The 17,809-nt window shown below is 48.3% G+C and overlaps 1 protein-coding gene across 6 annotated transcripts; it reads right to left on the minus strand.

Annotated features, from left to right (window-relative positions):
* Window positions 1-201: 201 nt before the first annotated feature.
* Window positions 202-16,705, minus strand: EIF2B5 (eukaryotic translation initiation factor 2B subunit epsilon). Of its 6 annotated transcripts, none has more exons than XM_049881465.1 (17): window positions 16,485-16,703; window positions 15,053-15,177; window positions 14,002-14,187; window positions 13,733-13,910; window positions 13,564-13,644; window positions 13,211-13,288; window positions 12,630-12,942; window positions 11,601-11,746; window positions 11,230-11,371; window positions 11,007-11,108; window positions 10,735-10,842; window positions 10,458-10,548; window positions 10,039-10,162; window positions 9,330-9,455; window positions 8,808-8,918; window positions 8,537-8,633; window positions 202-7,539 (listed from the first exon to the last, which is right to left on the minus strand). In XM_049881465.1, exons 1-16 carry the CDS (start codon window positions 16,665-16,667, stop codon window positions 8,574-8,576), a joined length of 2,154 nt encoding a protein of 717 aa, XP_049737422.1. In that variant the 5' UTR covers window positions 16,668-16,703; the 3' UTR covers window positions 202-7,539; window positions 8,537-8,573. The 6 variants fall into 6 exon arrangements, with proteins under 6 accessions (XP_049737422.1, XP_049737421.1, XP_049737420.1 ...); XM_049881464.1 differs by having other exon boundaries at window positions 202-7,542; XM_049881463.1 differs by lacking the exon at window positions 202-7,539 and having other exon boundaries at window positions 8,234-8,633.
* Between the last annotated feature and the right edge of the window lie 1,104 nt (window positions 16,706-17,809).

The raw sequence follows: 17,809 nt of genomic DNA on the forward strand, positions 1-17,809 counted from the left end.
GACCTGGAGGGGAGCCCTGACCAGGACGGCCGCACTCCTGGGCCCTCCGAGGCCCTGGCCCTGGACCGAAGACCTCCTCTGCAGGCGGGGAGGAAGGGAAGCAGGGTCTCTTCGGTCCCCAGATTTGGGGAGAGTGGGAAGTGGTTCTAAGCACGGATCGCTGGAAGCAAGGGACCTCGGTATGGCACTTTAGGGTGAGAAGTACAGCTGCGGTCATAAAAAAAAAAAAAAGAGCCCACCAAACAGGACTCCTTGAGGGCAGGGCAGGGTCGAGCTCTGAATCCGCCTTACAGCCCCAGAGCCCAGCCAGGGTCAGGTGCATAGCAATGGTTCACTAAATGGGCTGAAAGGCAAGTGAAGGTATGCGTGCCTGTCTGGGACAGGGAGTCTCAAACTAGAACTTGGTATGTTGTTCCCTGCCGCAGAGTCAGTTCTGACTCATGGCAACCCCATGTGTGTCACAGTAGATCTGTGCTCCATAGGGTTTTCAAGGCTGTGACCTTTTGGAAGCAGATCACCAGACCTGTCTTCCCAGGTGCCTCTGGGTGAGTTCAAACCGGCAACCATTTGGCTAGCAGTCCAGTGCTTAATCGTTTGCACCACCCAAGGACTCCTAGAACTAGGTATGATGGTGCCCTGACAGATTTCCTCACTCCTTAGTTTTTAATTAATTTAATAAATACTGAGTACCTACTATGTGCTAGGCATGGTGCCATGCCTGAGATATAGAAGTAGAAAGACAGGTAAGGCTGCCCTCAAAACCTTCACTCATCTAGGAGGCACATAGGCTTGTAAATAGATAAACTTCAAAAAACAAAAAAACAGACTGACTGCCGTTGAATCGATTCCAACTCATAGCAACCCTGAAGGACAGAGAAGAACTGCCCCATAGAGTTTTCAAGGAGCGCCTGCTGGATTCGAACTGCTGGCCTTTTGGTTAGCAGCTGTAGCCTAACCACTGCACCACCAGGGTTTCCAAATAAGCCAGAGAGTGATAAACTCTACTAAGAAGATAAAATGGAGTAATGTGATAGAGACAGAGGAAAGATGAGTTTGTCAAGGAAGACATCTTCCATTTGAACTAAGACCTAACTGATGAGGAGGAACCAGATACGAGAAGATTTAAGGGAAGGGTATTCCAGGCAGAGGGCAGAGTGAGTATAAAGACTCAAAGCAGGAATGTTGTCAGGTGCTGTCGAGTGCGTTCCGACTCATAGCGACCCTATATATGACAGAATGAAACACTGCCCCGTCCTCACAATCGTTGTTACGCTTGAGCCCACTGTTGCAGGTCTGTGCCAATCTATCTCACTGAGAGTCTTCCTCTCTTGATGACCCTCTCCTTTACCAAGCATGATGTCCTCCAGGGATTGGTCACTTCTGATAACATATCCAAAGTAAGCAACTATCTTGCCATCCTCACTTCTAAGGAGCATTCTGATTGTACTTCCAAATTTGAAGAATAGGAGGACAGCTATCGTGACTAGATGGACAGTGGTACGATGAGGCTGAAAAGGTAGGAAAGGGCCAGATCACATAGGGCCTTTTAGGCCACAGTAACAAGCGTGGGGAAATCCTGGTGGTGTAGTGGTTAAGTGCTATGGTGTCTAACCAAAAGGTCTGAAGTTTGAATCCACCAGGCACTCCTTGGAAACTCTAGGGGCAGTTCTACTCTGTCCTATAGGATTGCTGTAAGTTGGAATCAGCTGTGGGCAATGCCTTTGTTTTTTTTTCTTGTAACAAGTGCGGACTCTTCTCACTCCATTTGTGTACTGTTGCCCCTCTGCATTTGAAGAGTATCTCTTTTAGACACCTCTTCTGAGAGAAGCAAACCAAACCTATTGCCATCTAGTCAATCCAACTCATGGCGACTCATGTGTTACCAAGTAAAACTGTTCCACAGGGCTTTCTTGGCTGTAATCATTCTTCTGCAGGGCTGCTGGGTAAGCAACTGCCAACCTGTTGGTTAGTACACAAGCACGAACTGTTTGCACCGCCCAGGGACTTTGTTCTAAGAAACCTTCCCACATTCCCCAATGCCTCCCAAATATACTTAGCAGGATGTTCAAGGCTCTCCATAATCTCACTTCTGCTTTTATAACCTTTTGTCTCACTATATCCTGGCCCTGGTAGCTCAGTGGTTAACAGCTCAGCTGCTAACCAAAAGGTTGGCAGTTCAAATCCACCAGCGGCTCCTTGGGAACCCTATGGGGCAGTTCTACTCTGTCCTCTGTGGATGCTATGAGCCCGAATCGACTTGACAGCAATTTTTTAATATCCTGGCCAAATTTTTAACTCCAAATCAACCTTCTTGCTAGACTCTGTGCACACCTGGTATTTCCAGTTTGTACCTTTCCCTTTACTTCTTTTAGTTTAATTTTAAATATTTATCAAGGTACTGTGTGTGTATACGCAAATAGTATGCGGGAAGCTTTTAACAACAATTAAAAGACTCCCTGTCTCATTCCTCTTCCCACCCCTGGAACAAACCAAAAAAGCCAAACCCATTGCCGTTGAGTCGATTCCAACTCACAGCGACCCTACAGGACAGAGTAGAACTGCCCCATAGGGTTTCCAAGGAGCAGCTGGTGGATTTGAACTGCTGACCTTTTGGTTAGCAGTTAACCACTGAACCACCAGGGCTCCGACCCCCCAGAATAGTCACTATTAAAGTGATCTCCAGAATAGTCACTATTTTTTAAGCTCACTAGTTCTTGATTTATGTATTCTCTACGTTGCCTATGGATTTCCAAATTATTTCTTTCTTTCTTCCACCTCCCCCATCCTCTTAATATAGTGAAATCACACTTTGTTGGTTCTAGTACTTGTTGTTAGGTGCCGTTGAATTGGTCCTAACTCATAGCGACCCTAGGTACAACAGAATGAAACATTGCCTGGTCCTGCGCCACCCTCAAGATCGTTATGCTTGAGCCCATTGTTGCAGCCACTGTGTCAATCCATCTCGTTGAGGGTCTTCCTCTTTTTCACTGGCCCTCTACTTGACCAAGCATGACGTCCTTCTCCAGGGGCTGGTCTCTCCTGACAATATGTCTAAAGAACCAGTACTTAGTAGTGACATTATATGGAGCCCTGGTGGTACAGTGGTTAAGCACTGGGCTGCTACCCAAAAGGCTGGCAGTTCACTCACCAGCCTCTCTGCAGGAGAAAAGATGTGGCAGTCTGCTTCCATAAAGATTTACAGCCTTGGAAATCCTATGGGGAAGTTCTACTCTGTCCTATAGCATTGCTATGAATTGGAATCCATTTGACGGCACACAACATCAGGGAGATTATTTTGGCTATGAATGAATAAATGTTCACTGCAAAGCCATGTGTGTTCAAGGATTGCTTCCTTCCCTTTATTACTTTTTGGTTTTCCTGGCATTAATCATTGCTTTTGTTATGGACTGAATTATGTTCCCCAAAAAGTGTATCAATTTGGCTGCGTCATGATTTCCAGCATTGTGTGGTTGTCCTCCATTTTGTGATTATACCTTTATGTCAAACAGGATTAGGGTGAGATTGTAACACCCTTACCCAGGCGTACAGGGAGTTCTCTTGGGTATGGCCTGCACCACCTTTTATCTTACAAGAGATAAAAAGGAAAGGGAAGCAAGCAGAGTTAGAACCTCATACCACCAAGAAAGCTGTGCCAGGAGCAGAGCGCGTCCTTTGGACCTGGGGTCTCCACACAGAGAAGCTCCTAGTCTGGGGGAAGATCAATAAGGCTGACAGAGAAAGCCTTCCCCTGGAGTTGACACCCTGAATTTGGGCTTTTAGCCTACTTCACTGTGAGAAAATAAACTTCTCTTTGTTAAAGCCATCCACCTGTGGTATTTCTGTTATGGCAGCACTAAATGACTAAGACAGCCTTGCTTTTTCATTTGCTTTTAAGAGCTGAGCTGCTAACCAAAAAGCCGGCAGTTCAAATACACCAGCTGCTCCTTGGAAACCCTACGTGACAGCTCTATTCTGTCCTCTAGGGTCGCTATGAGTCTGAATCGACTCCACAACAATGCTTTGTCTTTTTTTTTTTGTTTTTGCTTTTTATATACTTTAATAGTCTCCAGGTGGCACAAATAGTTTGTACTCAACTTCTAACCTAAAAGTTGGTGTTCTGAACCCATCCAGGGCTACTGCAGAAGATGGGCCTGGTGATCTATTTCTGATAACAGCCAAGAAAACCCTATGAAACAGTTCTACTCTGTACCACGTGGGGTCACCATGAGTCATAATCTGATGGTCACTAACAACCTATTGTTAATTCTTCCCACCAAAATTCAATAGCTTCTGGATACACATTTCATTCACTCATTCGCATCTATTAGGTAATCCCCCAGTTCCATTTTTTCTGGAGCCTTTCATTCACCTGCTGTGGTCTGCACTGGTAGCTGTCTCACCCAGCTGAATAGCTATCATCCTGAGATGTCTCTATTGCCCACAGAATTCCCTTACCTCTCCTCTGTGTTGGATTGATTTCCTCAATACTCCTTTGCTTTCGGAAGGCACATGGTGTAGTGGCCTCCTTTGAAAGGAAGCATGGGAAATTAAAAAAAAAATTTTTTTTTCTGAGTACTTGCATATCTGAAAACATGATTGAGTTGAAAATGTTTCCTTCAGAATTCTGAAGGCATCATTTCGTTGTCTTCTAGTTTCCAGCGTCGCTGTTGAGCAGTTTGATCCCTTTATCCTTCTCAAGCCTCTTTACATGACTTGTTTCCTTCTTTCTGGAAGCCTTTAGAAGTTCTCTTAATTTCTGGGGCTCTGCAATTTCATGGTGTGCCCTGGTGAGGATCTTTTCTTTCACTGTGCTAAGCATTAAGTGGGCTCTTTCTGTCTAGACATGCAACGATCATTTCTTGTATTATAGTAACATCTTCACTCTCACTTTTCCCTCTTCTATTTCTGTAACTCCTGTTAGTCAGATGCTGGACCTTTTGGATTGGTCCTTTTTCTTATTTTTTCAGCTTTTTGCAACATTACTTCCAGTTCTTCCAATCCTTAACCTATACAATGTGTAGATATTGTAGGTAAAGTATTCACACTTCAAAATTCAAGAGGTATGTAAGGATGAACGTACAGTGGGACATCTCCCTATTTGGTTCTCTAGTCGTCCAGTTTTCAATAGAATTAATTTACTTGCTTTTTATTCCTAAGACTTCTTCCTTGTTCTTCAACTCTTCCCTTTTATAATGCATTTTTCATACACACAAAATCCTCCCTCTTTGAGCTTTGAGAATACTTCTAGCCTCCCCTAGTTTCCAAAAAAATACTCCCTACTCTGTAATTGATTCCTTGGTTTTTTTTGTTTGCTTGGTCTCTTGCCTTTCATACTGGAAGTGTCTCTTCTTCAAATGCTTGATGGTCCTTGACCGTCTATTCACATTTAAGGGACACTCAGAGCTGATGGGAGCTCTGTCCATGTACCCGTAAAACCAAACTCATTGCCGCTGAGTCGATTCCAACTGATTCACTGCTTCTTAACTGTAGGGTGATCACATGGGGGAAAGCTGACTTTTGTTGAGGAAACCTAAAATGTCAGTATTTGTAGGCCTTTTTTCTACAGCTTTTTTTTTTTTTTTGCTGGGGAGTATAAATGTGATGTTGAGTTCCAGCACTCACACACTTTCACCTGATCCATCCTTTTCAATCTGGCACCTCAACCCTGCCCCCCACAACGCCTGCTGCCAAGTCCAGAGGCTCTGAGAGTTGAAGTTCTCCCTGAGGTTCTCAAGTTTCACTCATTATACAGGTCCGCATGGACCCTTCCAAGCTGACAACTCATGACATTTGGGGTTAGGGAAACTTCTTTAAGTATTTCTTTGGTAATTTCCTCCCCACCATTCTCAGAGAGTCCATCTCCTACTTCCTGCAGGGAGAAGCAGGGTAATCACTCAGCTGGATCGGACGAGGTGGGGACCTGGGCGTCTGCCTTTTTCGTTTTTTTCCATTGTGCTTTAAGTAAAAGTTTACAAATCAAGTCAGTCTCACATATAAAAACTTATATACGCCTTACCATATACTCCTAGTTGCTCTCCCCCTAATGAGACAGCACATTCTTCCTCTTCACCCTGTATTCCTTGTGTCCATTCTGCCAGCTCCTGTCCCCCTCGGCCCTCTCATCTCGCCTCCAGGCAGGAGCTGCCCACAGTCTCATGTTTGACTTTTTCTTATACAGACCTTTATCTACCCCCTCCCTCCAGATCTCAGCCCCACTTCTTATCCCTTCTGAGGTGCTTATCCTTTTCTGGGTTCAGAAGGGCACACTAGCTTGCTTCTTGTGAATAACCACCTTTGCAGGTACAGCATGCCTTATTCTGCTCTGCCAAGTCCACTTTTGCTCTTATATCCATTTTTCATTTTCCGACATGTTGGCACCTCGCATTCATGGTTGTCACCTCCTGTTTTCCTCATCACCAAGTAACATGCCTTTACAGAATTCTCTTACTGGCATTTTAATGGAGTTTTCAGAGGAGCAAAAAAACCCCCATGTGCTTAATTCCATATTTAACTTGAAATCCTCTGCTTTGCTCCCTTCCCTCCTCCTCCATTCAAGCATCACAATCCTGCAAAGCATCCTGCCAACCTAGCTGGAAAGAATCTTTCCCTCCTAAACTCCTGTAGGTCACTTCTGGTCTCTACCACACATTTGGCACAGGTCAGAGGTGCCTTATAGTTACTGCATTTAACTGCCCCTAGTCATAAAGTTCTTCATATGCTCCCTAGGTACTAGATCCTGTATCTGACAAGGCAGAAACAGATTTACTGGATAAGAAAAGCAAATTAAGCCAAATCCTGGCCAGCCTGTCTTTTCCTTTTAGAAAAATTTCCAATAATACCTTCACACCAAGTGGAGTTTGGTATGTTCTTTCTCAACTTACTCTTTTCCACCCAGCTGAAGTGAAGAACGGCAACATTTTAACTGCGATGCCTGGGGAGGGCCACTTGTTACCGGAGTGACGTTAGCCACAGCTTAGGTGTCAGCAGAGTCAGGGTTACAGAAAGGCAAGAAAGAGCTCAAAAAGATGAGGGAGAAGGGCGTGTTTGACGGTTGAGGCTAAAGATGACAGAGCAAAGTGAGTAAAACTCCAGCTGTTGTCGAGCAACAAATCCTGGCTCCCTCATCCCTAGTTACAGGAACTCGGATTAGACTTAACCTCTCTGAGCTTCAGTTTCCTCGTCTGAAAATGGGGATAGGACCTACTTCATAGAGCTGATGTGAGGGTTTAACAATATATGAGAACTATTTAGCAAAATACATGTCACACAGTGAACAAACACCTTCAGTGTTAGGGGAAAGTCCAATTCACAGGACCTTCCGTGTTCTCAGGATAGCCATTGCTGGCTTGGGGTCATATTTGCCTCTGGGGGCAACTTCCCCCTCACTGCAGTACTGAAAATGCTGACACAGAAAGAATCCTGGATTATAAGGATCAAGTCCTTAGTTTTACCCCCCAACAGTAGTGCATTCTTAAGAAAATTCCCCTTACCTTTAAGATGGAGGGTGACCCAGCTTCCCTGACAGGACAAGTCCCAGGCCTGCTGAAGAAGGCAGGTAAGAGGGATTGGATCTCCACGTTTGGTATCATCACCCTCAGTACTGAGTACTAAACCTGGCTGACTAGGGCTCTTTGTGGAAATAGGCTCAGTTATACCACTCCAGGACCACAAATTGGTCTACAGACACTGAAAGAGAATCTAGGTCCTCCACAACCCATAAGCCATAAACCAAAAAAACCCTCTGCTGTCAAGTCGATTCTGACTCATAGCGACCCTATAGGACAGAGTAGAACTGGCCCACAGGGTTTCCAAGGAACGCCTGGCAGACTCGAACTGCCGACCTTTTTGTAAACAGCCAGCACTTAACCACTACGCAACCAGGGTTTCCCCATAACCCAAAAAAAACCCAAACCCAGTGCCTTCGAGTCAATTCCGACTCATAGTGACCCTATAGGACAAAGTAGAACTGCTCCACAGAGTTTCCAAGGAGCGCCTGGCGGATTCAAACTGCCGACCCTTTGGTTAGCAGCCGTAGCACTTGGCCACTACGCCACCAGGGTTTCCCCATAAAAAAAAAGGAATGGTCATTTAGAGAGCACCATAGTACCACCTAGTGGCCACAACAGCCCTGCTCTCTCCCCCAGGTGTTAGAAAAGGCTGCCCTGTCAGGGGTTGAGAACTCTCTGGTCAAATACTTCAACGGCTGGTCAGTCAGAACCAGAGAGAAACCAAGTACACCTCTCTCTCTTTTAATTATTAACACACACAAGCAGCAGGGAGGGCCAGCTGCTCCCTGCTGTTCCCCAAGGGAAAGCCAGAGCACGAGGCTGTCCTCTGGCCTTCCTCCAACTGCAGGGCCTGTCCAGCTCCTCCCCAGGCAGAGAATGTATTCTCGCCCATCTTCTCTCATCCCAACTCCCGAGCCCGGGGAGGCTAACGGTTGCTGGCGGTGGGAAGAATACTGTTGTTCCAGCCTCTGCTCGTTCCAGTCTCAGCCCGGATGGTAGTCACTCCTCCTCCTGCAAAGAGCTCTCACCCGCCCTGGCCCAGGAGGCAGGAGCGTCAGCGTGACTTCAGTCGTCTTCAGACGATTCCTCTTCAGCCTCTTTCAGCCACTGGATGAACCTCTGCAGCTGTAACGAAACAGAGCGGAGCGCACACGACTCTCCTGTTCACCTGAGCAGGTAAACAGCTCTAGCAACCAGAGTCCTGAGACCGACCACCCTGGACTTGAGGGTGAAGGGCCAGGGAGCCTGACTGGGGAGGGGAGAGGCGGAGGGGGGGCAGGGGCGGGGAGATTGACTCACCTGTTGATTCTTCCGCAGTTGCCGGCCCTTATCAGCTGTATCCCTTTCGTTGAACCAGCTCAGGATTGTTTCCTCAGCCAGGATCTCCAGCTGGTAGAAAGCCATCAGCACCTGCAGAAGGTCACAAAGCAGACCTCAGGGGCCTTGCAGAGCCCAGCTAGACATAACGGAGAATAGGGGAAGAGGCAAGACCTCAGCACCTCTCTACAGACCCTCAGCTTCCTTCCACACTGAGCAGCCTCCTCCAAAGCAGACAATAGTGGGCTGTTCACTCTGGTAGTACTGGGGGCAGATGTAACTTCTGGAACCATTGCTGGGTACTGCTCTGCACTCCCAGGCCAATCCCCAAATGGCTGCCTCTTTAGCCTGGCTCCAAGCTGCGCTTTCCAGCAATAGTCTTGACATCAGGGGTGTATGGTGCTGTTAACCAAACTCCATAATGGGTTCGTGTTAGCCTCTCTTTTGTGTCTCCACGGGGGTCATAAGCAAAAGCAGGACTATGGGACTTGAGGTGGTATTCACCTTGGCCATGGAAGTACCAAGACCTTCATGCTCCAGGAAGAAGTCCTCGATGGCTGCCAAGGCTTCCATATGGTCAGCTGCACGCTTTATGTAGTTCCTGAAAACAGGGCTCCAGGCTTTGAGCAGCTGTGGAACAAAAGAGAAAAAAACGGCGGTGTATTCCTGAGCACATGCCTACACTGGACAACAGAGAAAATCAATATTGATGACATCAGTCTTTCACAGATGTAGGAATGTGAGCAGGGGTGATGCAGGCCCTGTGGAATCATGCCAGAGGGACTTCGGAGTCGGTGGCAACCAGAGCTGGGGAGAAAGAGACTTCCTGGGGAAGGCAAAGGGGGTCAGATGCTGCTTGCTGCCTCATAATACCTATCCCCAGCATAGAGGTAGATCTCATTCTGGGTGCAATTATTTTCACTCAGAGATTCTGGAAGTACAGGTCTATTCTGGGCATACTTTTGGGGGCCTAGTACAATCTGAACCCTGGCATCTCAAAGGCCATTCAGTATTGAACCCAGCCTAACTCCTCTGGACCAGCCAAGGCAGCTCTAGGACCCACCCAGCTTCCGGAGATAAGGAGAAAGGCACCAGAACTAACATAGATCCCCTAGCATGACCTTCTACTCCTGATCTCTTTGCAAGTCAAGCACAGCAGGGATGTGTCTCTACCCCCACCCGGCCCCTGTACCCAGCCCCAATCTTGGCTCACAGGAAGCAGCAGGGCACAGTAGCGGTTTGGGTTGAGTGGGGAGTCCACTTGCTGCAGGGGGAACTCCAGGACCACGTGGCTCAGCACCTGCACCACCTCCTTTAGGCTGATGTTGTAGGCATACCTGTGGGGAGACTGCGGTGGCACCAGGGTCCTTGCTGGCCCTTTCAGTGTGCTTTAGGACTAGGACTTTGACAGGACACTGGAGGAGAAAAGGGCAGATCAAACAAGACGGTTCTGGAAGGGGGACGTCTATGCTGAGGCTAGAACCTAATGCCCTTCTTGCTCCAAACACTCCTGGCCTGTCCGGCTCGCGTATGGAGAGAAGAGGTGCCTAGCTGGGGAAGCAGCACTTAGGAGAGTGTTTCCCTGCCTGGGGCTGCCCTGAGGAGAGAAGAAGGAGGAACGGCTGCTCTTACTTGAGAGAGTTGATTTCCAGGACTAGATTGTCACAGGAAATGTTCTCCTCTTTGCCCCGCTGCAGTGTTCCCAGGACTTCATTCTGGAACACTAGAACCAAAGCAAGCATGAGTTCATGAGCCAGGATCACTCCAGAATGCTTTGAACCACCTAGCCCTGACTTCATACCAATAGCTTTCTGGGAGGCACCCAAGCCTGTGGCTAGTTGATCCTGGCAAAGAACCAATGGGAGGTTCTCCTCCTTTGTACCAGGGCACTGCTCCCCTGGTCACTCACCTTTGATATCGTCCATCTGTGGGGAGCCTGCCTGGCTGTCCAGCTCCTCAGAATCCATGCTTCGTTCACTTTCAGTTTCACTCTCTTCTTCCAAGCTGACTTTAAGTCCTGAGAACCCGTAAAGGGTGAAAAAATAAAAATGGAAGGAGCCATTGACAGAGAGTAATGTACCCGCCCTGTCTTCATGAATAGAAAAATGAACAAGTAATTTGATTCTGAGGTATCCATCAGCCTTCAAAATATTTGGATCCAGTTGAAGGGGTATGGCTTACCCCACAGACTTTGCTGTAGTTCCTCCTCGTCCTCCGTGTTCACTTCTGCAGCTCTCCAGAGGTAGCCCTGGCCTGCAACTCCGACTTCTGCTGGATTGTAATCTGCAAAGGAACCCGTCTTCAGGGAAGGCCCAGCGCAAGCACCAACCTCTCCAGGAGGAAACACTGGTGTTCTAGGGGGCAGAGAGACACACAGATGCCCCACACCTGTTGAGCATCACACCTTTCAGCTTCATTTTCTCTTTTTTTTGGTCGGCCCCCGAGTCGTCACTGAACTGGCCATCGTCCTCATCCTCCTCTGCGTCTGGAGGGTGCAGAGAGATCACCGAGCCCTCAGGCAGTGTGATGTCTGGGCCTACAACCACCTAGGAAAGAGAAAAGGAGTGGGAGACAAAACCCATTAGCTTGTTGGGGAAAAGCACAGACCGACAATGACAGCAACTTTTTTTTCTTACTAATCCAAATAGAAGGCACATGAAGCCACTGCACTTGGACGTAACTCAGGTTGGATTATGGGTGGAAACCAGGCCCTGTCTGCCTGAGCATGACGACCGCTCAACGCAGGGCCTGCATGCAGTATGGGGCAGTGCTCACCTGAGAAGTAAGGACACAGTGCGGCTTCAGTGTGACTCGTTCCTTGACCTCAGCATTGTCACAGAGAAGAGACTGATGGACCCGTGCTCCAGCAGCCACCCGGACACCCTGCCACAGGTGGGCCTGGTCCAGCACCACGTCATCACCTGGCTCAGGATGGCAAGGACTCCTGGTCACTCAGAGCCACAACTCCAGACCAGGGCCCCTCATGGAGGACTGGCCTGACACCAGCTCCCACCCAGCTCTAACGCCCCATCCCTAATTCACCAAAAACACGCTCTCCCCGTCTGAGCCCAGGCCTGACAATGGATCACTGCTCAGCCTGACCATCCTCTACCAGGTTTACAATTACAGACTTTACACAGGGCTTAAGAACCTGAGAACCTTAAGATAGCTGGGGCCCCTAAACTTAGGAACCTTATTAGAATCACATCCATGTCTACAAGTACAACCAAATTATTCCTCTTTTCTTGAACGTCTTAGAAGCAGAATCTGACTGTTGCTCTTTTAAAGGAGCACCACCATCAGCAGCATCACATTCCTAACAGCAGAGCAAGTGACTATCCAGGCAGTTACGGGGAAGTGCCAAGAACACAATCGGAACACTCAGATTAAAATCCCTGCCTCTTATAGCTGTGACCTCGGGCAAGATGACCTCTTTGGGCCAGTTTGCTTATCTGTAAACTAGGGATGCAGAACACCTACCTGGAAAAGTTTCTGTGAGAACTAAGTGAGCTAATGTGTGGAGAAACCCTTTGTATAAACACGTCACCGCTGTATATTAATTATCTACTTGGCCCTGAATGTGAAATTAGGGTACCCTGGAATGTGATGGGCCAGTAACAGGGCCACAGGTCACAAATTAGGGGCTCATTGTTTTCAAATCCCGATTCCCTCCTTTCTTAGGACACACGCTCTAGCTCCTCACTCCCAGGAACCATGCCTTGTGCATTCCTGTTACTGGAGACACAGGGCCCCCCAGGTTCTTGTTCCTGGGATGGCCGGCTTGACTTCCCCACCTGTGCTCACCAATGTGGCAGCCAGGGCCGAGGACACTGTTGGTGATGGAGCAGTTGCTGCCAATGACAGTGCCAGAGCCCAGAAGCACATTTTCCTCCAGGACACTGCCGTGGCCCAGGCTGACCTCAGAGCCTCGGTAGATGTTGTGCCGGGAATGCGTGCAGCTCTGGGTGGTGCTGTCAGTGAAGTTCGCCTCTGGGGTGAGAGGGTAGACCCACCGGCGGATGACATCAGCGCAGACGGCTGCGTACATGTGCAGGTTAGAGACCCGGGCACCATACTCCCGACTTGTGACATGCATGTGGATCTGGTTCCCCAGGATCTAGATGAGAAGAAAAGGGGGTCGCTCCAGCAAGCAAGACAGGAGGAATGTCCCAGGTGTGACATCTCTCTAACCCTCTCAGGGTCACTCTGCCTTTAGCTGTGCCCGCCATTGGGTCAGACACTTTCCTGAGTGGGCTGCTCCCTCACCCACTCTCCTCCTTCCTAAAGCTCGATAAAGCACAAAGTGACAAAAGTGCCAACATGAGACAAAAGCACACTCCTCTCCTACTCCCCAGAAGAGAGAGGCATGTAGGGCCTTTCCTTACCTCCTCGTTCACTAACAGGCCTCGCACAAAGTCATCTCGAGTCTGGTAGTCAAAATTATCTGTAAAGAGCTGAGCCACCTGTGGAAGTAAACGGGGTAGGGCCCAAATTAAGTGTATTTTCTGGAAGCAAACAGAAGCCCCCAAAAACCTATCAGACCTTATGACAGCTAGACATGGACAGAATCCCAAAGAGGCTCCTGATGGGATACTGGGGGACAAGGTGACAATAGATGACCTTTTTGTTTTAGAACAGATAAGAAAAAGAGAAGAATCAACCCCTGGTCTTCTAAGGGGACGGTAATGCCCTCTCCGAGCTCCGCTCTGGACGTGGGCCCTGCACCTGAAGCGCTCACCTGGGGAGAGCAGACACTGATGTGACAGTCCAGTAAGTCATAGCGAACCTCCACGCTGTCACCGCCGCCCTGGAACAAGCCCTGCAGGGAGAAGTTCAAGGACGTTAGCTAGTCTCTCCTGCTGAAGCCTGCCATCTTCCCACCTTAGGGACCCGAGATACCCACACACCAGGGGAAAGGAAAAACGCCGGAGGCCTTGGGTCTTCTGAAAATGGAGAACCTGGTTTGTGGCACTATCCACAGCCACTACCATGTTGTCCTCGTTACAGCGAGTTGGGTGGCTGGGGGATGACTCCTTGAAGATCATTGTCATCACAGATACGTTTTTTTCTAGCTTCCGCCTCAACCTATGAAGGTTAGGAAAAGGAGAGTTGTTAAAAACCAGTTTAAGGGCTCTGCCGGTCCCTAGCCACAGCCCTACTGTTTTCCTGCCTTGACCTGTGTTCCTCCAAGGCTCTGGTGATGTTGATGTTTGAGATGACATCCCCAGACACCAGCAGGAAGTCTGAGCGCACCAAGACCTTGGCATCCACGTCCCGGAGCACATCCCCCAGTGATCGATACAGGTCTGATGTAATGATCCGAACCACATTGAGGGATGTGGGGCGGCACCACTTGGATTTCCTAAGGGCAGGGGGGTGAGGGGAATGAGTAAGTCAAGCGTAGAGAGCGGTGGACCTTCTCTATTTTTCTCTCCCATCAGGGCATTCACACTCCCTCTCTATGGCTTTTTTGGGCTCCTGCCAGGGTCCTAACTTCAAAGAGACTCCTAAACTATAATTAATGCTTTCTGCTCCCTGTGCCACCAATCATATTTATGGGTTAGAAAAACATGGTCATTTCCTCTCCATACCTTGACCCCGTCCCTAAACATGGACTTGAACTCAAAATCCGGCTGAGACCTGGGGCATACAAACTACCTTGGGAACACAATTTTCATGTCACATTTCCCCTTCCGAAGTCCACATCACATTTATGAACTGTCTGACGGAGACCTAAACTTCCATATACCCTGAAAGTCACTCTTTTTCAAGAAGACTTCACCAAATATCTGTAAGTGCTTGCTTTGTGCCTGGCACTAAACTAGGCACCGGGAATACAAGGTTGAAGAAGGGCTCGTTCTTGTCTTCAAGGAGCAGAACTTAGTATCTAGAAGCTCCGTGGAAAAACAAAGATGTTACGCTTCTAACTTCCATGTTAGAACAATTAAATAAAAAGCTAAAAAGCAAAACCCACTGGGACCAAACTTTATAAGTGAGATCCAGAAAAAACCCAGGTGTTGTTCTTTAATATCCCTCACAGAAACCCCAAGATGGACTAATACAGAATTTTTAATAAGTGGAAACAAAAAACCCAAGCCCCTTAGACCTTCCAATGGGATCTAAACAGACACACTTCCCCTCACAATTTTCTCTTACTTAGTTACATCCATTCTAAGAAAAGTAGAAAAAGATGGTGGAACACAGCAAGAAAAGTTAGAGGATCTTACAGCAAATGTTCCTTGATTTGAGCAGCCTTCCAGCAACAAAAGACAAAGGTTTCCTGTACCCCTGTGGCAGTCAGGAATTCCAGAGTATAGTCAATTAGTGCCACGTTGGCCAGAGGTAAGAGGACCTGAAAGGTATAAGATGAAAACAATTTAAGGTCTTTGAATGTGGGAAGGCCCTTTGGATACCATCCTGTCCCTCACTGCAACCACAATTTTCACTCCTCTATCAGTGCTCCCAAACACCATAGTTTTGCTTTCTTTTTCCAGTTCAACAGTAATCAGGCATCTTTGATGTCCATGGCACGTTCTACGCGTTAGCCTAGGGTGGTTTGAGTTGGACATAGTAAGGATGGCCACAGAGCAGCTATAGAACAGCACACCACCCCTGGCTAAGTATAATACTGCAAAGCAATCTTACCTCCAGAAACTCAAGCACTGCTAAGGGGTTCTTCCCCATAAAATTTCTTTCCTTGATGTCCCTACTGAGAATCAGAGGTTAGTTACCTCCAATCACTTACCAAAAAACAGACAGCCATTAGGCCTTTTGTAGGTGGGGTGAGTGGGGTTTAGAGAAGATTTTCACTAAACCCAAGAGAGTTCACTCCCTTTCTTTCACTGAACTGGGGGCTGCTGAGTGACCCAGCAAACCCCAGGACTAACTGGGTCCACTTCCTCATTGTCTAGACAATACAAGGGATGCTGGCAACCAGCCACTAAACCCTTTCTTTCATTCTTTCAACAGATATCACTACCTTGTCATTAAAACCTGCAAGACAAAAAAAAAAAGAAAGAAAGAAAGAAAGAAAAAAGGCACACTGCAGGACATCCAAAACAGTGGCTCCTATGGGGTCAGACCAGACCGCCCTTTGGTAGGAATATAACCACGCTTTCAGAGGCAAAAGGAGGTGATGGTCTCATTCACCGAAACATCTTTCTTTCCTCTGCCACATTACAGAAGGCAGCACAGCCTCCTCTTCGGCCACTGATTCCCCGTGTGAAGGCGTCTCAGGCACTGACGCTACATTCAAACGAAAAAGCCAAACACGTTGCTGTCCAGTTAATTTCGACTCATAGTAGAGCTGCCTCATAGGGGTTTTCAGGAGTAGGTGGTAGATTCGAACTGCCGACCTTTTCGCTAGCAGCCGAGCTCTTAACCACTGCACCACCAGGGCTCTGCTTCTACATTCAGCCCTCTTTAATCCTTCCAAACCTCAGGTGGACAGCACTGCCCTAATCTGCCAACCACTCACTTGGTCAGGCGGTTATGGGGGATTTAGGCGGTCCCTCCACCTTCCTCCCGACCAAATAAAGCAGATTTGAGGGAAAGGGAGAGGACAGAAGGTCCTTCCAGAGCAAGCCTCACTAGGCAGAGAAAGGATAACCTCCAGCCCCGCCGCCTTTGCGCTCTCCGCCTCCCGTGCGCCGCGCTTACCCGAGGCTGGTCCTTGGAAATGGGGAAGAAGCGGCGGTTGAAGCTATCGGCCACCAGAACTGCTTGTAGGGGCGGCGGCGGCTCCTCCTCGGTCCCTCTGGCTCCTCCTCCGCCGCCGCCGCCACCTCCTCCCGGCCCTCCGCCACCACGCTTGTTGACCCGACTGGCCACAGCAGTCGCCATCTTCTTCTCTCACGGCTACCACTTCCGCAAGGAAACAGCCACGGCACGCAGGAAGGGACAAAAAAGCCAGACTTGAAATGCGAAGGCCTGACTAAGGAAGGGAGGGCGAGCCGAAGAGAGGAGAGTGCGCATGCGTCTTCCTAGGCGCCCGCCCGGTAGAAAGTCCCAGCAAGGAGGTGCGAGGACTGGGGCGGGGGTGGGATGGTTTCGGCTGGTAGAGAGGCAGGGGGGGTGGGGGGGTCCCATGACGTCAGGCTCTTCTGCAAGTCTTTGTGGGTGACAAGCCGGTATTCCTGCAGCATGATGCGACTTGTGGCCGCCGCGAAGGCTCCAGGTCCACATGGGACGGTAACCTTCCAGCAGTTACCCTGCCCCGAGCATGTTAAAAATCGTAGTCTTCCATATGCCTTTGAATTATGGTGTTAGCAAAGGATATTCAATATACCATGGACTGCCAGAAAAACGAATAAATCGGTCTTGTAAGAAGTGTAGCCAGAAAGTCCTTAGAAGTGAGGATGGCGAGACTTGGTTTCACATACTTCGGGCGTGTTATTAGGAGAGGCCAGTCCTTGGAGAAGGACATCATGCTTAGTAAAGGGTCATCGAAAAAGAGGAAGATCCTCAATGAGATGGATTGACATAGTGGCTGCAATGATGGGCTCAAACATAGCAATGATTGTGAAGATGGTATAGGACTGGGCAGTTGTTTCCTTCTGTTGTACATAGCGCTGATATGAGTCCAAACCCAGGGCACCTAACAACAACATATTCATCCTAGTCACCTAATAGTTATTACTAATGCTGACCTGGCACCGTGGTAAGCTTGGAACCAAGTCAGACATCCTTCAAGGAACTGACAGTCTATGTAAATACAGAATGTAATATAACAGTGGAAGCAAACCCAAAAACAAACCAGTTGCCTCTGAGTGGATTCTGCCTTATGGTGACCCCTTGTGTGTCAGAGTAGAACTGTGCTCCATAAGGTCTTCAATGGCTGTGACTTTTGGGAAGTAAATTGCCAGGCCTTTTTTCCCAGACTCCTTTGGGTGAATTTGAAATGCCAGCCTGGTTAGCACCCACGTGCTTAACCATTTGAGTCAGACTTGGGGACAAAAAAGAATTCTATTCATTGAGCACTTATT

This window comes from Elephas maximus, chromosome 1 (assembly GCF_024166365.1).
Source record: "Elephas maximus indicus isolate mEleMax1 chromosome 1, mEleMax1 primary haplotype, whole genome shotgun sequence".
Lineage (NCBI taxonomy): Eukaryota > Metazoa > Chordata > Mammalia > Proboscidea > Elephantidae > Elephas > Elephas maximus.